This window comes from Podarcis liolepis, assembly GCF_965112155.1.
Source record: "Podarcis liolepis genome assembly, chromosome: 17".
NCBI classification, from domain to species: Eukaryota; Metazoa; Chordata; class Lepidosauria; order Squamata; family Lacertidae; genus Podarcis; species Podarcis liolepis.
In genome coordinates this window covers 43,201,777-43,221,945 of record NC_139571.1, presented here as the reverse complement: position 1 = coordinate 43,221,945, position 20,169 = coordinate 43,201,777, and the positions used below count along the sequence as shown (strand labels likewise).

The 20,169-nt window shown below is 45.5% G+C and overlaps 2 protein-coding genes across 9 annotated transcripts in view; one reads left to right on the top strand and one right to left on the bottom strand.

Annotated features, from left to right (window-relative positions):
- The window catches only part of LOC310696464 (tumor necrosis factor receptor superfamily member 1A-like), a 78,573-nt gene that overhangs the window by 2,881 nt on the left and 55,523 nt on the right, over window positions 1–20,169 (bottom strand). Inside the window, exons 2-5 of one of the 3 annotated variants that reach the window (XM_083482029.1) lie at window positions 3,175–3,282; window positions 2,609–2,798; window positions 1,762–1,890; window positions 1,448–1,594 (exon numbers count right to left, since the gene is read on the bottom strand). In XM_083482029.1, the coding sequence (XP_083338155.1) occupies window positions 1,448–1,594; window positions 1,762–1,890; window positions 2,609–2,798; window positions 3,175–3,213 (505 nt within the window). In that variant the 5' untranslated portion in view covers window positions 3,214–3,282. Of the gene's footprint in view, window positions 1–1,447; window positions 1,595–1,761; window positions 1,891–2,608; window positions 2,799–3,174; window positions 3,707–20,169 lie in introns of those variants that run through there. The other 2 variants (XM_083482030.1, XM_083482028.1) reach the window with 2 other exon arrangements.
- CTC1 (CST telomere replication complex component 1) overlaps window positions 1–20,169 on the top strand; it is a 38,460-nt gene that overhangs the window by 3,123 nt on the left and 15,168 nt on the right. For 2 of the 6 annotated variants that reach the window (XM_083481671.1, XM_083481670.1), the window contains 10 exons: window positions 7,457–7,703; window positions 8,205–8,404; window positions 8,941–9,085; window positions 10,039–10,341; window positions 10,484–10,612; window positions 12,612–12,835; window positions 14,315–14,486; window positions 15,122–15,325; window positions 16,471–16,594; window positions 19,228–19,342. In XM_083481671.1, the coding sequence (XP_083337797.1) occupies window positions 7,457–7,703; window positions 8,205–8,404; window positions 8,941–9,085; window positions 10,039–10,341; window positions 10,484–10,612; window positions 12,612–12,835; window positions 14,315–14,486; window positions 15,122–15,325; window positions 16,471–16,594; window positions 19,228–19,342 (1,863 nt within the window). Of the gene's footprint in view, window positions 1–2,067; window positions 2,112–3,855; window positions 3,943–6,396; window positions 6,630–7,456; window positions 7,704–8,204; window positions 8,405–8,429; window positions 8,719–8,940; window positions 9,086–10,038; window positions 10,342–10,483; window positions 10,613–12,611; window positions 12,836–14,314; window positions 14,487–15,121; window positions 15,326–16,470; window positions 16,595–19,227; window positions 19,343–20,169 lie in introns of those variants that run through there. The other 4 variants (XM_083481672.1, XM_083481673.1, XM_083481669.1 and 1 more) reach the window with 4 other exon arrangements.

The window sequence follows — 20,169 nt, the reverse complement described above, 5'->3', positions numbered from 1 at the left end:
GTTGAAATATTTTGTTCTTTCAACTGAGAGAATAAGTGTTTCAGATAATGAACATTTATTTGTTTGGGGGAGAATGCATTTAGAAGCTCAAGTTCATCACATTTTAGAAGTTTCTGTGTGTTGGTTTAGTTTCTTTGGCATTGGATGAGCAGGTGTTATTGAGTTCAAAAGTGTATGTCATGTGGCAGGGTTCTAAGTGAGAGATATGGAGTCAGTCTTGTCTGAAAGCCATACTTGGAATATCTTACATGGAAGCTGGAACTTTAAATATCATTTAAAAATTCAACATAAGCACTAGTGCTATATTAGCACTAGGATTGTGTAGGAATAAAGGAATGTTTATGTTGATTAAACCTACATTTTATATACTCTGGTTCGGGATGTTTCACTTATTTGTTAGAGTCTGTGTCGTTCATATATAAAGTTTGAGAAGCTTGAATTAAATGCCAGCAGGGGAACTCAAAATCCTAGGCCAGGGGTAGACAATGTGCTGCTCTCCATGTGTGGCATTAAGGGGGCATTGTGTAAGTTTCTAGGTGTCAGTTTTCTGTACCAAGCTAAGAGTACATCCTGTAGTCAGAATAAGTGCGGGAGGAATCTTTGATGTGGGTTCAGAACAAGGACATAGCATGTTTAAGAGAACATTCTCTGCTTAAGAAGACTCTTAAGAGAGTTAATAGGTTAGATTTTAAGGTATAGAGGTTATTTTAATGTCTTCAGGGTGTTTTTGCCTTTTAAAGAGTAACCCATTAAGTTGGTAGTTATAATAAGAGAGATTAATAGTCATTAGAAATGAGGTAAGAAGGCATACGGGACGTGGGTGGCGCTGTGGGTTAAACCACAGAGCCTAGGACTTGCCGATCAGACGTCTGCTGAAGCCTCAGTGTATGGGGAAGGATTGTTGGGAACTCAGTGACGGTTACCCCTTAGTCAGGCCCAGAGTTGGTAGCAAGTTTAATTTTCATCCCTAGCACCTCCCCTGTCCACAGATGTACAGAAAATAATGGATGTGTTTCAGTAAGGAGGCAACGGTACTCTGCAATAGCACACTTTCCTGGTGAGGTTAAAAACTGCAGCCCTACCACCTCAAAATATCACCCACCACCACAGTCTTTCTGTTTGTACTCTGGGAAGCTCGGACACTATATAAATGCATCACCATCACCAGCATTCAAATTTAATACTGCCTTAAAGGTGCTGGGCTTAAGGACATATCACGTTAAAATTAATACATAAAGCTGGAGAGGAGAGGAAGGGTTAAAAATAAGGAGAATCGCTATCATAGGACAAGGAGAGTTGAAGGAACTCAATTTTGCCAGCACACACAGTTTGCAACAAAGAAAAATGCTTTGCATTTGCTGTAGGGGTGAGGGAGCCTGTTCCTAGTATGAATTTGTGGGAGGTAGTAACATTTTTAACTCATTGATTCTGTCCTAATTGCACTCACAAGGTTGCTGGATTCTTCCATCGGGACAGTCACTGCAGCTCTTGCACATAAAGTCAAGACTGCGGCTACTTTGATATTGATCACTGCCGCAACCGCAAACTGTGTCGTTCTCACTGGTGCATTTGGAGACTTCTATTTGTCCAAAGGCTAAGAGGAAAGAGAGGAAGAGTTGGTTAATTCTACATGGGCCATTAATGCTCGAGAAACAAGTAATCTACAGTCAATACACATATGCAACATTCCAAATGCAGGGGCCTTTTTGCTTACTCCTATCCGAAACACAGACATGAACACACACTAGAGAAAAGACTTACTTCTACGGCACTGAAGGCATCCGAGACACCTTTCAGAGAAATGATCTTCAGGCATGAAGGAACCCTCAGGGCATGCTGAGCACTTAGGTGTCTCATCCGCGTTTAAACAGTGTTGTGCAATGTAAGTTCCTGCAAAAGAATTATCCAAGAGGAAGTAGGAAAAAGTCATTCAGTGAGACAAGAAATGCAAGGCTGAGCATAGAATCCATAGTTTCCGTACAGTCAAACCTCGGTTGTCGATTGCAATCCGTTCCGGAAGACTGTTCGACTTCCAAAACATTCGACAACCCAAGGGAAAGCATGGACGAAGCCTAATTATATATGGAATTTTATATTTATCTAGTCTTTAGGTAAGATCTATTTACTTTTCTGCTGAGATAGGATAAAAGGGCACATATGTTGCAAGAAAAAAAAGACTACCCTCTTTCTGTCTCCTCACGCAGTTCCCACCAGCAGCAAGAACTCATTCATTACAAGTGTATCCCATATTTTCATATACAGTCGTACCTTGGTTTTCAAACAGCTTAGTTCTTAAAGGTTTTGGCTCTCAAACACTGCAAACCCGGAAGTGAGTGTTCTGGTTTGCAAACTATTTTTGGAAGCCAAACGTCCAATGGGGCTTCCGCGGCTTCTGATTGGCTGCAGGAAGCCGCGCTTTGGTTTCTGAAGATTTTGGCAGTTGAACGGACTTCCGGAACGGATTCCATTTGACTTCCGAGGTGCGACTGTACTCCAGAGGAGTATGTTTTCCCAAAACTGGATTATTTACGTTTCTAAGAATCAGGGGGTACACGGAAACAGGAAATCACAACTAACAGTTATTACTCTGTTTTACATTCTGTCATACCTCTGGGGCATTTAAGGCAGCAGTGGGTTTCGTCCGGGTGACGATAGTATCCTTCTGAGCATTCCAGCTCCCTCTTTTGTATACCACTGGAGTGGATGAGGGCATCCTTCTCCACAACTGATGCAGGGATAGGTTTAGCATCAGGGATGAGGGGTTCCCCTGTGTCTGTTTGAACGAGGTTCAAGTTGATCTGCAAAGGGGAGAAAAAACAAAACCCAGCATACAGAGGCAAACTACTTTTCATCAAGAATGGCTCAGTTTCGGGAATCCACCACACAAGCCAGAAGGCGAACGTTTACAGAGCCTTTCTGTTCGCACAAAAAATACTGACTTAGCCAGTGCTTTTTTCCCCTGGGGGTACGCAGGGGTAGGCATACCTCTAAACATTTTGTGAATCTTTGTACTTTTGTCCATTTACTGTATTTTCCCCGATTTGAACTATAAAATGGAGATTTTCTTGAGTCAAAATGAGAGTACCTCTAAACACTTTTTAAACGAAAAAAGCACTGGACTTAGCTCTTTTTTTCCAGCCTCGATGACCAGTTTCCTTCAGATTTCTCACTTACCATCGCCACTAAAACTGGAAGCAGCTCCAACAGAGCCATAGTTTTTGGCCAACTTGTCCCTTACACCTGCAGGCAGGACCCTCACTCTGTCACCTCTCACAGGACCTCCCCAGGTGAAGAGAGTGAAATTTGCTTGCCTGGTAAACAAAGTTCTTTATAACACAGGAAGCCAAAAAAAATATGATGGAAAGGGTGGAGACTTGAATTCCCACCCACAGGACACAGTTAGCCTTTTCTCAGATCCACGGTGCCTTGAAAGGATTCTGCTTCGTCATATGAAGAAGGCAGTGAACCCAGAAACTCCACAAGTGGACATGGGAGTAGGCTGGATTTATATTGGGTGGGGGGCAGGTAGCTGGACTTATGGGGGTGCAGGATGCCCACCTATTAGCATCTTCTGTCTGGCTCCGTCTAGTAGATTTGGAATGAAATATCTCAACAACACTTGTTTTAAATTACAGTAGAACCTTGGTTTTCAAGTGTCTCGGAAGCCAACGGTTTTGGTTTTCAAGTGCCGAAAACCCGGAAGGAATTGCTTCCGTTCTCGAACGTGCCTTGGAAGTCGAAGAGCTTCTTCTGTGTGTTTTTCGATTTTCTCAATGGATTTTGCTGACCGCCCATTGCGCCTCAGTTTTCAAACATTTCAACAGTTGAACGGTCTTCCGGAACGGATTACATTCGAAAACCAAGGCTACACTGTTTCTTTTAACCCCAAAGTGCTCAGAAAAATCTCTCAAAATCTTTCTACAATTTCTACATTTAGTTACAGTAAGTATTTTTTTTTATTTTCTTGATTTAGTGGGGGCAACTGCCCCCTCCTTGGCCACAACCATGTTAGGAGAGTACATTTAAAAATGGTATGGCTACTTTCTGCATTGATCTGCACACATGGGATACTGGCAAAAGTTCCTTCTGATTCTCCGCACCTCCTCCATAAATTTAGCACGTCGTTCTTAAGTTCTGCTCCTCCTGGCTCTCTTCCCATATCTACTTCATGACATAGTCCTAGTAGACCACCAAATGTGGCAAGTGTGGCTTGGCAAGTGTAGGAATTGTGAAAGCTACTTTTGTCTAGCAAAAGTCCAAAAAGATGCAACTTGTGTAACACCTGCAATGTCACAAAGACTTTGGATACTTTGGAGGACCGTAATGTGGAGGAACGATAATATGCATTTGATTTAGATATACAAAGGACCCCCGGAGGGTAGGAGGGAAATCATGAGATTCGGAAGAATCTCGTTTGATTTTAAAATTCAAATGTGGTAAATGTGAGATTTATTTTGTAAAACCAATCAAAAATATTTTAAAAGAAAAAGGGGGAAAGTAATTATAGTAGTAACAACAACAACAACAAAAGCATAGACTATGATAGCAGAGGGAAGCTTGAAAAACTAGTCTCCGCTTTCTCACGGAAGGAAATGCATTGCCTCTTCTCTGCTTGTCTCTGTTTATGGGGGAAGAGAACTGGGAAGTGGATCCCAATTGCGTTGCAATATTTTGAATTAAAAAAGCAGAGACATCACCTTGCTGACAAAGGTCCATATAGTTAAAGCTCTGGTTTTGCCAGTAGTGATGTCTGGAAGTGAGAGCTGGACCATCAAGAAGGCTGGTCGCCGAAGAATGGATGCTTTTGAATTCTGGTGCTGGAGGAGACTCTTGAGAGTCCCATGGACTGCAAGAAGATCAAACCTCTCCATTCTGAAGGAAATCAGCCCTGAGTGCTCACTGGAAGGACAGATCCTGAAGCTGAGGCTCCAAGACTTTGGCCACCTCATGAGAAGAGAAGACTCCCTGGAAAAGATGTTGGGAAAGACGGAGGATGAGATGGTGGGACAGTGTTCTTGAAGCTACCAGCAGGAGTCTGACCAAACTGCGGGAGGCAGTGGAAGACAGGAGTGCCTGGCGTGCTCTGGTCCAGGGGGTCACAAAGAGTTGGACACGACTAAACAACAACAACAATTTTTGTCCATGCTGGGTCGCTTAACCATTGCTGCTGTGTCCTTTTTTTTAGCAGATCAAGATGATCTGGTGATAGCAAAAACTGCAAGATTTTTTTGGGAGGGCAATTATTTGATTATATATGTAAACCCGCAAAATGTATTTTCTATAGTTAAGTTTTTACCTCTGTCTTCAGTACGTTTTATTTTGTTTTATTGCTATGGCTAGTGGCTGATGCAAATAAAGATTCTTCTGAAGTGTGGAGTAGCCCAGTGTTTCCCAACCGGTGTTCCGTGGCACACTACTGTGCCGTGAGACATTGGCTGGTGTGCCGTGGGAGGGAGGCGGGCGAGTCGGGCGGTGAGAGGCGGCGGCGGCGAGGATCTGCGTCGAGCCGGGGGCGGCTCCGCGGTGGTGGTGCCGAGCGGCGGGGCAGCGCGTGCAAAAGGGAGGAGCGCGAGACAGCGGAGGAGGAGGAGGCCGGCATGTCCGGGCAGCAGCAGCAACAACAGCAGCAGCAACTCCCGGCGACGGCTCCTCAAGCCCCGCCGCCGCCCCCTCCTCCGCCCGCTATCGCCGCCACCACCACAACAGCCGCCGCCGCCTCAGTTGCCGCCGTCCCTCAGTCCCTCGCTCTGCTGCCTCCTCCCACCCCCAAAGCTTGGAGGTTCCCCGGCAAGGGGGAGGGAAAAAACTTTCACTTTCGTGCGTCCCTCCCGGCGTGACGCTGCGCGCTGACGTCACGGGGCGGGGCTTTAATGGTGGTGTGCCGCGAGATTTTTTTCAGTAAACAGGTGTGCCGTTGCCCAAAAAAGTTTGGGAAACACTGGAGTAGCCTATCTCGACCTTAGGGCCCAAGTCGCTGTTGGACTACAACCCCCATCATCCCTGACAGCCGGCCCTTCCTGCTAGGGATGATGGGAGTTGTAGTCCAACAACATCCTGGACCCCCCCCAAAGTACAGGAGGGCCTGGCGTGCTCTGGTCCAAGGGGTCACGAAGAGGCGGAGACCACTAAACGACAACAACATGCTGGCAGAGGGAAGCTGGAAAAACTAGTCTCCGCTTTCTCACGGAAGGAAACGCCTCGCCTCTTCTCTGCTCGTCTCTCTTTGGTGGGGGAAGTGGATCCCAAATGCGCTGCAAAAATTGCACTATTTGAATTTCTGCCTTGCTTTCCAAGGGGGAACCAGGAAGTGGCGCTTCCGCGTCTGAGCCCCGGGGACGCGCGAGAGGCTGCTGCTGCCTGCGATTCTGGCGGCGCGCTCGGCTCTCTCCTCCTCTTCCGGAGACAAATTTTGCGCGCCTGGGAGCCATGGATCCGCCGGGCTGCGCTGCCGGGGAAGCGGGCCGGGGGCTGCCCGGAGCCTCCCTCCCGGCCCTGGAGCGGCAGTGGCTGCAGGCGCTGCGGGGAATCAGCGGGAGCGACGCGGAAGCGGCGGGCGCAACGCTGCGCTGCCTGGTGCGCGCCCTGGAGCGCGGGAGCCCCAAGGACCTCTTGCAATTGCAGGGCTACAGGTGAGCCAGGGGCTGGGAGAATTGCGGGGTTGGAAGAGATGGTCAAAGGTGTATTTCACATATTGTTAACTAGCTTTGTGTCCTCTTGTGAAATTTGGAAATCAGTTTTCTGAAGGGTATTTTAGTAATTATTAAAAATAAAAAATTCCTTCCAGTAGCACCTTAAAGACCAACTAAGTTAGTTCTTGGTATGAGCTTTCGTGTGCATGCACACTTCTTCAGATACATGCATGTATTTCGTGCATGCACACGAAAGCTCATACCAAGAACTTAGTTGGTCTTTAAGGTGCTACTGGAAGGAATTTTTTATTTTGACTATGGCAGACCAACACGGCTACCTATCTGTATTAGTAATTATTGTAATTGTTAATAAGTTTCGGTTTATATGTTGGTATTTCAACATATATATTTATTTTATTTTAATTTTATTGTGTATTATTAAATTATAACATATTATTGAATATTACTTTATTTGTTCATTTTAAAATTATGTTTTTATTATGATTTTGTATTTCATCAGATTATTCTAAGGTGTCTGCACTTTGTTGTATATTTTGTTGTTGTAAACTGCCTTGTGTATAGTAATATAGAAAGGCGGCATACATATTAAAGGTGAAATGAAAATGGAATGAGCACAATGAGGCAGCTTAAAAAGTTTTGAGACCTATTCTTTTGGCTGATTCCCCCACCCCCAAGCTGAGCCAACTATTTTTTATGTATGCATTTTTTTATGGATGAATATTGACTCTTACATCTAGACATCTTGCAGAATTCTATGTGGAAAATCAAAATTTTGTTTCCTAAATCAATCATTATTTCCCTTCCAGCCTTATTTCTGTCTCTGACCTCCAGTCCCAACAGCGGATGCCTTGCTGCAGTCATCTAACCTGGAGCTCCGATGAATTCAGGGAATGGGTTCGCCAAGGTGAAGGCGTCTTGTCCAACCAGAGAAGGTTGCAACGGACACACTTAATACTCGTGGGCTACTTGACGGACGAAAGACTTGGGGAGAAAGAGAAGTTGGTGGATGCTAGTTTGTATGTGCAAGACAACACTGGCGAGTTGCCCTGCACGGTACGGCTTGAGGACTGCCTTCTCTTTTGCTTTCTAACACTGTTTCTAACAAACAGAGATGCGGGTGGCGCTGGGGTCTAAGCCACTGAGTTTTTTGGGCTTGCCAATCTGAAGGACGGCAGTTCAAATCCCCACGACGGGGTGAGCTCCTGTTGCTCTGTCCCAACTCCTGCCAACCTAGCAGTTCGAAAGCACACCAGTGCAAGTAGATAAATAGGTACTGCTGCGGCGGGAAGGTAAATGTCGTTTCCATGCGCTTTGGTTTTTGTCACAGTGTCCCGTTGCGCCAGAAGCAGTTTAATCATGCTGGCTACATGACCTGTAAAGCTGTCTGTGGACAAACACCGGCTCCCTTGGCCTGAAAGTGAAATGAGCGCCGCAACCCCATAGTCGCCTTCGACTGGACTTAACCATCCAGGAGTCCTTTACCTTTACCTATTCAAAGTACCAATTTCACAGAAAATGTGTTCCTAATAGAGTCTCTTTCTCTTTTTGGTTCAGCTCCTGCGTTTTAAGCTTGAGTGGCTAGGGTGTCTGTTGCTGTTTCCCAGCTGGATATATATCCCCAAAGCAGGCAAGAGCACAGCTGGGTATTTGGAGATCATGCAAGACCCAATCCAAGTGATGCCTAGTCCAGAGAAAACTCTTGATATCCTCCCTGTTTTCTACCCGAGACAAGCTGCACAGCTGCTCAATGCCAGGTAAAGGTTCAGTGTTGCCTGCCAAATACTTCCAGCAGCCATGATTGTTCAACCGGTTGTCGTCTTCCACCAAGGGAGCAAGCTGTCTGAGAAAATGAATACAGTCGTAACTTGGATCCCAAACACCTTGGTACTTGGACGTTTTGGCTCCCGAATGCCGCAAACCCGGAAGTGACTGTTCCGGTTTGCGAACTCTTTTTGAAAGCCGAATGTCCGACGGGAGTTTCCTGCAGCCGATCAGAAGCCGCGCTTTGGTTTCCGAATGTTTTGGAAGTCGAACAGACTTCCGGAATGGATTCCATTTGGCTTCCAAGGTATGACTGTACAGAAATACGATGTTCTGCAAGCTTCTGTTAGAGTGGTGAATGACTTGGCTTAAGTAAAGACAAGTCATTCAAGCTTGTAACGTGAATTATTTTCCTGCCTTTGGCAGAACGTAACCTAGAGAAGGCTGGTCTAGCCAGATTGGTTGCTGCTGTTGCAATTTTCTGTTTATATAGGTAGATCCACCTTGATATTATCTCCTTTTTTTTTAGGCCTCAGTATAAGGAGATTGCGAAGCTGAATGTGGCAGGTGAACTGTGTAGGCTGAGCACTATTCTCTACATCCACCAAAATACCTTCTTTTTCATCTTCCTGAAGTGCTTTAGTTCAGCTACGTGTATCCCAGTATTTGTGCAGGTAAGCTGTCCCAGAAAATTCACTGTTACATCTGTACTGTACAGTAGTTCAGCCAAGCTGAGTCAGAGCTATATTTCTTTTCTACGTTTCAAAATATTGCCTCTACACTAAGAGTTCATATTGCAATATATTCATTATGTAGAAGGTCATGATGTAAAGTTACAGTCGTACCCTGGTTTTCGAACAGTTTAGTTCTCAAACGTTTTTGCTCCCGAACGTCACAAACCCGGAAGTGACTGTTCCAGTTTGCGAACTATTTTTGGAAGCCGAAGGTCCAACGGGGCTTCCACAGCTTCCGATTGGCTGCAGGAGCTACACTTTGGTTTCTGAACGTTTTGGAAGTCGAATAGACTTCTGGAATGGATTCCATTTGACTTCCAAGGTACAACTGTAATAGGTAGCACAGTCCAGGGTTCAAATCTCCCATTGTTCTAGGTGCATTTTGCAACAGTGAAATTCATTAGTGCGAGCAGTTTCCGAGTACTGGGCGCCTAAGATTTCAGATTAAAGCTGTAGAGTAGAAGGAAAGGAGGACTTTTTTCTGCCTCTCCACTTCCAGCTACGCTCTGAAGACTGGAGAAGAGACCCTCTTAAGAATATTAGGGGGGTGGGCAGGGGAAGGACTAGACCATGTGAAAAATGATCATAATATTTTAGCTGCAGCTCATTCATTTTCAGCTTTGTATTCTTGTTATAAAAAAGCACACCTAGACATTCTGTTGTTGCGCCCATAACCCAGGTCTAAGGTGCCATTTAGCTCCTGGCTTCCATATCTCAGTTTCTAACACTGGTGCAGTCATCTCAGAGGTGATGTGTAACTTCCATGACCCATAAATACCAGCTGAGATGCATTGCAGCTAGTTTTGAGGCTGGTGGATAAGGCTCTTGTTGGAAGAATATATTTCTTGAGAGTGTGCTGAATTCTGACTCACCTTCTGGTTTTTCTGTCCTAGAGATCTTCCCAGTTGGTTTGGCATCACGTGCTACAGCTTGGGCATCGGTATGTCCTCACTGCTCTTAAAACGGCTTGCCTTAAAGCTTCTGGATTGAGGGTATTCATCACCAGCTCCTCCTCACACCTTCTACCTTACTGTGTGGAACGAGTGAAGGAGCAGTCTTTGGGCAGTACTTCAGAAGGAAGCCCAACTGTGTCTGTCTCCACCAAGGCCTGTGAGCAGCTTAGCAGCTCGTTGGAGATGGAGGAGAAAGCAAAGATGGTGGTTCCAGCTCGGAAGTCCCAGATGATCTCCTATGCAGTAAGCAAACAGTATCTCCTGCACAGAGAGAACCTCACCCTGAACTTGGTTCCTCTACCTTGGGATTCAAGAAGGTGTCTTTGGAATTCTCCAGAGCAGGGCACATCTTTTGTAATGTTTCCTTTCTCTGTTCCTTTTCCAGGGCACTATCACCCAGGTGCTAAATGCCCAGGCTGGGCTCTATGAACTGGACAACAAGTTCACTCTGTGCCTTGCTTATCAGCAGATGTTGAATTATGGCCGTGGGCTCCGACCAGGAGCAGGCGTAGAGGTGAGACTGAGGTCCTAGAGTTGGCGCTTTAAGAAGAAGTAGGGTTGGGTGACATCACCTAGAGACATCACCTTGCCAACAAAGGTCTGTATAGTTCAAGCTCTGGTTTTCCCAGTAGTGATGTATGGAAGTGAGAGCTGGACCATAAAGAAGGCTGATCGCCGAAGAATGGATGCTTTTGAATTCTGGTGGTGGAGGAGACTTTTGAGAGTCCCATGGACTGCAAGAAGATCCAACCTCTCCATTCTGAAGGAAATCAGCCCTGAGTGCTCACTGGAAGGACAGATCCTGAAGCTGAGGCTCCAAGACTTTGGCCACCTCATGAGAAGAGAAGGCTCCCTGGAAAAGACCCTGATGTTGGGAAAGATGGAGGGCGCAAGGAGAAGGGGATGACAGAGGACGAGATGGTGGGACAGTGTTCCCGAAGCTACCAGCATGAGTTTGACCAAACTGCAGGAAGCAGTGGAAGACAGGAGTGCCTGGCGTGCTCTGGTCCAGGGGGTCATGAAGAGTTGGACATGACTAAACGACAAGGGTTGGGTGATATCTGGTTTTCGACATCATAAATGTATCAGCAGCTAAATACTATGATATGCTGATATATCTCAATGTCTGACTCTGGCATGTATCTCAGCTGCTGCTCACTCCCAACCTTAGAGAAGGAAAAAGCAGCTGAGACCCATCACCCACCCCTACTGCGCAAGCCCCCATGCTGCTCTAGCTCACATGAGCTGGGAGGGCATCAGGGCTTTGTTGAACTCAGCTGGGGGTGGGAAGCTCCCCCCACCCCCAGCTCAGCAAGCCCCTATGCTGCTGGGGCTCACACGAGCCAAAGGGGCAGGGAGCAAGATTTTAAGCAATCTTGCTTAAAATGTATATAGGAAGTGCAGTGTAAGCGATGGAAGTCAATGAAATTTTATTATTATTTTCATATTTGAGATATTTGTGGAAGAAATTTGGAAGAAATTCTTCCAACTTTTCTTCTTCTTTTCTCTTTATTTTTCCTTCTTTTTTCTTTTCTTCTTTTCTCTTTTGTTCCTTTTTCATGCATATGTGCTTATTTGAAGTGTATATGTGTGTATGCATTTGCAGTGTTTTGCTTATATTTTGTAACAATTATGTTAAATAAAATTTATTTATAAAAAAAAACAAAAACAAAGGGGCGCCTGCCTGCCTGCGCCGTTGCTGTCTGCAGGCAATTTGAGCCTTCTCAAATTGTCTGAAACCGGTATCATGGGCTGAAAGCCATACCAGTTTCAGACAATTTATAAATATATCGCCCAGCTCTAGTGATGGAATCTGGCCTGGCAGCACAGCCAAGGGCAAGAATTCAGCTTTGGACCTGAGTTAAGAGATTCTGGTTGGGAGTGAATATTATCTTGTCTCTCTTTGCCCAAGTTGCTTCCGTGGTGCTTCTTAAACCTCAAAGGAGTACAGTGGTGCCTCGGGTTAAGTACTTAATTCGTTCTGGAGGTCCGTTCTTAAGCTGAAACTGTTCTTAACCTGAAGCACCACTTTAGCTAATGGGGCCTCCTGCTGCTGCCATGCCGCACGATTTCTGTTCTCATCCTGAAGCAAAGTTCTTCTGGGTTCGTGGAGTCTGTAACCTGAAGCGTCTGTAACCTGAAGTGTCTGTAACCTGAAGCGTATGTAACCCGAGGTACCACTGTAACATTTGACTGGTGGGATACTGGGCGAAATCATTTGGTCTTTTTTATGGAAACTGCAGTACAGTTACATACGCTTCAGGTTACAGGCTCTGTTAATGCAGAAATCTTACCTCGGGTTAAGAACTTTGCTTCAGGATGAGAACAAAAATCCTGCTCCGGCGGCGCGGCAGCAGCAGGAGGCCCCATTAGCTAAAATGGTGCTTCAGGTTAAGAACAGTTTCAGGTTAAGTACGGACCTCCAGAACGAATTAAGTACTTAATCCGAGGTACCACTGTAGCTTTAAGAACTCGCTGTTTCCTTTACGCTGATCTGTCCGCTTGTCTTCCAGCTCCAAGACGTCCACCTTGTTCAGAAGCCCTTGGCTGCCTCGCCTTCCGTCCTTGGAGCTTGCCTGCGCAGCGTGCTTGTGCTGAAGAGCTTTTCTCCGTGCAGCACGTTCTACCAGCCTGTAGCCTTATTTGGGAATTTTTATATTCAGCTGCTTTTGCGTTTCAATTTGAGCCTGCCGCTCTATATCTGGCTGGTCAGCTTGCTAGAGACCTTTGAGCAGAGGTGAGTGAAGTGTCGGTGGGTTCCCACGAGGCAGGATGCAGCGATAACAGCAAGAACCTTATTGAACTACCTAACTGGGAAACAGGGGCAAAGCAACAGCTTATATACATTCCTGAAAGCCTGGGCCACTCCCACTCCCAACGCGATTGGCTGTCTAAACTTCCAACTGTTTAGGGAAGTTTTTAATGTCTGATGTTTTATTGTATTTTTAATATTTTGTTGGAAGCCACCCAGAGTGGCTGGGGAAACCCAGCCAGATGGGTGGGGTATAAATAAATAAATTGTTCTTGTTATACCCCCAAATTAAGACCAATCACTCAAGGCCCCGTTACCTTGAGACTCTGACCTTCCCACAGCAACGCAGGGCCTTTGTAGAGCTAAGATTCCAACAGATGCCCTCATCATATTTAGAGGGGAGATATTGGGGAATTTCCCCATATGGATCGCAAATGTATATATGGATGCAATCAGGTAAAGGACATTGCACACTATCTGCTGATTTGCACAGGAAGTGCCAGCTGTGCTCCTAGCAGATACAGGTAGGTAGCCGTGTTGGTCTGACACAGTTGAAATAAAAATAATAAAAATAAAAAATTGTCCAGTAGCACCTTATAGAACAAACTTAGCATCTATACATTACCAGGGAGCCAAATTTGCGTTGGCAGCCAAGAAGCTCCTTTCCAGCTATGCGAATGCTCTCCGATCTTAATTTTTAATGTTGTAAATTTATTTTATGTTGTAAACTGCTACGGCTTACGTTGTATACATTTTAGACGAAAGTTTTCCTTTTATTCTCTGTTGGCCTTTGGCTATATACAATAAAATTGACTGACTTGGATCACCGATTACAGTGGTAGCTCGGGTTACATACGCTTCAGGTTACATATGCTTCAGGTTACAGACACTTCAGGTTACAGACGCTTCAGGTTACAGCCTCCGCTAACCCAGAAATATTACCTCAGGTTAAGAACTTTGCTTCAGGATGAGAACAGAAATCGTGTGGCGGCAGCAGGAGGCCCCATCAGCTAAAGTGGTGCTTCAGGTTAAGAACAGTTTCAGGTTAAGTACGGATCTCTGGAACAAATTAAGTACTTAATCCGAGGTACCACTGTATATTAAATGTCTTAAAAACTTATAACAGATTAAAACTCTGACCCAACCCCTGGTAATTTCACGTACTGTAGAAGATGGCAGTTAATAACATAGTAATGAAGAACTTGAGAACTAAGTGGGAGGGTAACGAAGGACTTTGATCACAGAAGGTATAAAATGTCCCATTGTGTGGGAATATCTTAGACTGGCCTTTTCTTGGATGTGTACATTCACATCCCATATCCTTTTCCCTTGCTGTTGTCTCGGCTTGTTCTGCGCTTCCTTCCTACTATCTCCACCTGTTGTTTGCATTTTCCCCTTCCTGGGGTTTTTGTTTGAGGGTTGCTTGAACCTGGCAGGCGCTAATGCATCCATAATTCCTCCTAGGTTTTGTATCCTTCCGCACCAGCAGTCCTTGCACTGCCTTAGCCACCAAGCCCAGGGGGCAGCAGAGAAGTTTATTGTTCCTATTCTGAATGTTCTGGTGCCGCTCGGAAAAGAAGAGAGAAACATCCATCAAGAGATTCTGGCGGAAGAGCACCACTGCCCCCTGCAGCAGGTAACTCCACTCCTGACTGTGCAGGGACGCGGGTGGCGCTGTGATCTAAACCACTGGGCCTCTTGGGCTTGCCACTCGGAAGGTCGGTGGTTCGAATCCCCACAACGGTGTGAGCATCACACCCCATAGTCAAATTCTTCTGGACTTAACTGTCGAGGGGTCCTTTACCTTTACCTTTAGCTCCATGAATGGAGGACTTGCTAGTAATGTTGAGAGGATGTCTAAACCAATCGGAAGGTCGGTGGTTTGAATCCCCGCAATGGAGCGAGCTCCCGTTGCTTTGTCCCAGCTCCTGCCAACCTAGCAGTTCGAAAGCATGCCAGTGCAAGTAGATAAATAGGTACAACTGCGGTGGGAAGGTAAACAGCGTTTCTGTGTGCTCTGCTTTCCGTCACTGTCCTGTTGCACCAGAAGCGGTTTAGTCATGCTGGCCACATGACCCGGAAAGCTGTCTGTGGACAAACGCCAGCTCCCTCGGCCTGAAAGCGAGATGAGCGCCACACCCCATTGTCACCTTTGACTGGGCTTAACCATCCAGGGGTCCTTTACCTTTTTTGACTCCTGATTGTAGCCCCGAGTGCTTCCATCTCTTCCTGGAGATAGAGGATAATTAGACCCTCTCAATCCTTTCCTAGTATGAGATTTTGGAGCCGCCATGTCAGATTCCGCCTTTCTCTCTGCTGTCTGCCATGGCTGAGAAGAAGGGCTGGGAAAGCCTCAGTCCACTGCAACAACTGAACTCAGCCCCCGAGCTCTGCAACGTAATCGCCGAGGAGCTGAATCGCAGATTGGCCTGGTCCTACTCCAGTTTATCTGCTGAGAGCTTTCAGCCTCGGATGGTGAGTGCTAAATTCAACTTCATAAAAGCAGCAACGTTCCTGAACTTGTTGTGGGTTGAACTAGATGACCCTCTGTTAGGGACCGTGCTGAGGAAGGCTGCACTGAGGAGGAATGGTAGGAGCCATCCCTTCCCTCTGCTCCTGAATCTTTCCAGGAGCAGGAGGACAATATAGATTTGGAACAGTGGTTTGCAGAGGGACTTAGTTCAGAAGGCAGAAGTTGGGAATAACTGGATGGGGAGCAGCTAGGAGAATAAACACTGGAAGGAGCATCTCCTCCTCCATCGTTCTACCCAGACACTGAGGTCCAGCGCCGAGGGCCTTCTGGTGGTTCCCTCACTGCGAGAAGCCAAGTTACAGGGCACCAGGCAGAGGGCCTTCTCGGTAGTGGCGCCTGCCCTGTGGAACGCCCTCCCATCAGATGTCAAAGAGAACAACAACTACCAGACCTTTAGAAGACATCTGAAGGCAGCCCTGTTTAGGGATGCTTTTAATGTTTGATGTTTTACAGTATTTTAATATTTTGTTGGAAGCTGCCCAGAGTGGCTGGGGAAGCCCAGCCAGATGGGTGAGGTATAAATTAATTATTATTATTATTATTATTATTATTATTATTATTATTATTATTATTAAAAGAGAGGGTTAACAGATTCACAGTCGTTGGACAGCATTCCTCCAGCGCCCTCCCCAAGGTTGAGAAGAGCTCAGAAACTCTCAGAACAGAAAGCGCAGAGGGTACAAGCTCAGATTACAAGATGTAGGAGCAACGTAGATTAATAGAGACGGAAGGGGTGTAAGCCTTAATTGGGAGCACTGCCATTCTGGGTAGATGCTTTGTTTTGTCCTTCACTGTGTTTATTAAAGAGACTAACTGGTAATAATTCCCTTCCATTTGATCTGCTCACTAAGAGCCACAGGGGAAGAAGCCAATTTCCTGAAGCCTGACACCCTCAGGGGTCCCTTCCAACTCTACAATTCTGCGATCCTCTGATTTTAAGTGCTTTGCACACTCCCATTGTGTTGTACAAATGCTTATTATTTCATTACAAAGAGATCCCTGGAAAATGTGTGGGAATAGCATCATTTAATCCTTATGACTCGTCCATGTTCTTCACCTTTCTCTTTTCTCTTTTTTGGGTGCGAAGGTGTTGCTTGGGTGGCTGGACTCTTCCAGCAGTGGCTCCCTCAAGTTACAAGACAGAAGTAAAGCCCTCCCTTGTATAATATTCCACAGAGATGGCCGGCCATTTGCTGAGACGTCTTTAGTAGGTGTGTCCATCCTATATCGATTCTGTGGTTTGAATGCTCTTAAAAACCAGCAATATGATGCTCGCTCTTAGGACTTAGAAAATTATTTCTCAACTTTGATTTTAAGAGGATGTTGTTGTTTAGTCGTTTAGTCATGTCCGACTCTTCGTGACCCGATGGAGCAGAGCACGCCAGGCACTCCTGTCTTCCACTGCCTCCCGCAGTTTGGTCAGACTCAGGCTGGTAGCTTCGAGAACACTGTCCCACCATCTCGTCCTCTGTCGTCCCCTTCTCCTTGTGCCCTCCATCTTTCCCAACATCAGGGTCTTTTCCAGGGAGTCTTCTCGTCTCATGAGGTGGCCAAAGTCTTGGAGCCTCAGGTTCAGGATCTGCCCTTCCAGTGAGCACTCAGGGCTGATTTCCTTCAGAATGGAGAGGTTTGATCTTCTTGCAGTCCATGGGACTCTCAAGAGTCTCCTCCAGCATTTAAGAGGATTGCTTTCTTCAAAAGAAACCATTGTATTGGACCTTTTAAAAAAACCCTGGGAAGATAAATTAGCACATAATAAGAACATATTATAGTATTCTAACTTCCAAAATACAATACTAAGACAGTTTTTACATTTGAACAAAGTTGCCAAAATAGATTGTTACACATCGCGATAAAAAGGTCTGACACCTGACAAGGAAAGCAAATAGACTGTTCTTAGCCATGCAATCTTTACCAACCAAGAAAATGCATTTTTTAAAAACCAAGCTCTTTAAAACAATAAAATCATACAAAGTCATCCAAATAGATTGATAATACAAACACATACAGTATATAAAAGACTGTATAACCACCGTTGAATAAATCAGGCAACTTTATATTTAGCTTTAAAGATCTCGGCTAAGTACCCTGAAACAATCTTAGTAGTTTTGGGAGTATCGTCCCTCAACAAATATTGGATTGCAAGTTGATATTTTCAGTTGTTAGCGAGTCACCAGGAGAACTCTGCAATGTATAACCTGCTGCTGCTGTGGTTTGCGGGGCAGTGGGAAAAGGGGCTTTCCAATCCTTGCTAAATTTCTGATGCTGCTGAGAGCTCTAGCTTGGAGAAAGATCTTATTTTATCTTGCCCTCCAGCCTGCCTGCCCCTTCCCATACAGTGGTACCTCGGGTTACATACACTTCAGATTACATACACTTCAGGTTACAGACTCCGCTAACCCAGAAATATTACCTCGGGTTAAGAACTTTGCTTCGGGATAAGAACAGAAATTGTGCTCCGGCGGCACGGCAGCAGCAGGAGGCCCCATTAGCTAAAGTGGTGCTTTAACAGTTTCAGGTTAAGAACGGACCTCCGGAATGAATTAAGTACACTGTAATTGGAGTCCCCCTCATCCCTATTTTACCTTCCTAAACAGATTGCTAACTTTGTCTCAAGTGATTACAGATGGAAATGCACTGGTGTCCGGACTACTTTGTGCTCAAAGGAGGATTCTCAAAGCTAAGCCAGATTTCTCAGTCTCTCCCCCTGGAATGTACTGGGTCAGATAAGGATGAGTTTGGGGGTTGAGAAATAAGAGAGTTAGCACAGAGAGTAGAGTGGCTTGCTTTAGATTTGAGGACCAAGCCTTCTGCAAGCACCTACCGTATTTTTCTCTCGATAACACGCACCCGACCATAACACGCATGTAGTTTTTAGAGGAGGAAAACAAGAAAAAAAATATTCTAAACGAAATAGTGGCTGTATGATTTTTGTGGTTCATGCTGTGGCCACAGACATGTGATTTGACGGTGAGTTTGGGGTAGCCCAATGCAAAAATCCCGAGGATCCATGTGGATCCATGTTTGTAACCATGTTTTTGCACCACTGCAGCCCCAGGTAACAGTGGGTGTGTGATTTTTTGGGTGCAAACTGTAGCCATGGACATGCTATGTGATCTGATGGTGAATTTGGGGTGACCCAGTGCAAAAATCCTGAGGATCCATGTGGATCTTTGCTTCGTAACCACGTTTTAAGTGGGGAGGGAAGGAAAAGGACTCAAGGGACATGGAGCACGCATGGAGCAGGCTCTGCTTCTCTCCCTCCCCCCCCCCCCCTTAGCGAGCTGAAAAACTTTGCTGGAGGGACAGAGAGCCTGCTTGCTTTAAAGGAGCCTACCGGAAGGAGCCGCTTACACTCGTGTAAGCGGCTCCTCTCCCGCTTTGCTCCTTTAAAGCAAGCAGGCTCTGCTTCTCTCCCTCCCCCCCCTTAGCGAGCTGAAAATCTTTCCTGCTATTTCCAGTAAAGCGGGAGAAGAGCCGCTGAGTGGGGAGGAGGGAGAGAAGCAGAACCTTCTTGCTTTAAAGGAGCCAACCGGACAGGAGCCGCTTACACTCGTGTAAGCGGCTCCTCTCCCCTCTCACTTTGCTCCTTTAAAGAAGCAGGCACTCTGTCCCTCTCTCCTCCCCATTCAACGGCTCTTCTCCCGCTTGAAACCACGGAGGAGGGAAGCATTCGCTCTGTAACACGCACAGACATTTCCCCTTACTTTCTAGGAGGAAAAAAATGCGTGTTATGGAGCGAAAACTACGGTACATCTACTTCACAGTTGACTTTTTATTTAGCCAGCTTTGCTTAACTGTTGATGTGGTGTCTAATTCTATTATTGTTGTTTGTTTATTGCAGGGTGTCTTCTGCAGGTAGAAATATTTCAGTTTGTAATTGAGCAATTCCTTCGAAGTGATTTCCCTTCTTGGCAGCAGCTGGGTTCACCCGAGCACATAAAGGAGAAGAAAACAAGGCAAGTCTCCACAAGCCGGTCTCCGACTGTAATAATAAATTATTATTATTATTAAGGCAAGTCTCCCCCTTTCTCTGAGCCCCCGAGAGAACCGTGGCAGGGCCTTGGAGTGGTACAAAGCACACAGGTGGAAAGTTGGTATATACATCACCTACTTTTTGCATATATTATTGTCATTACTCTACTGTTTTACATTGGAGGTGTTATTCCAGTCCTGCTAGTGTCTTGATATTTTGGTTGCTCTCCTTTATATATTCAATAAATTTATTCCAATTGTTATTGTATCTCTGGTCCTCTTGGTCCCGGATCCTTCCTGTCAATTTGGCAAGTTCCGCAAAATCTATCATCTTCACCTGCCACTCCTGGATGGTGGGTAAATCTTGTGTTTTCCATCTTTGGGCCAGTAAAGTTCATGCAGCGGCTGTGGCGTACATGAACAAGTTCTGGTCTTTTCTTTTAATTTCTTTTCCCACCAGACCTAGCAAAAATGCCTCTGGTCTTTTAGGAAAAGTATACTTAAATATCTTTTTAAGTTCATTATAGATTAGCTCCCAGAATCTTTTTACCTTGCCACAAGTCCACCACATATGAAAGTAATCTCCGTCTATTTCCCTACATTTCCAACATTTTCTGTCTCTTTTCCTATACATTTTAGCTAATTTTATTGGTGTCAAATGCCATCTATACATCATTTTTAATACATTCTCCTTTAAAGGCATAAATCTCAAACCAACATTCCGTAATTTTATCCACGCTTCCAGCTCAATATTGTGCCCAATATCAGGGCCAGTCATCTTCAAGCTTTTCAGGCTTGAGACTCATTTTAG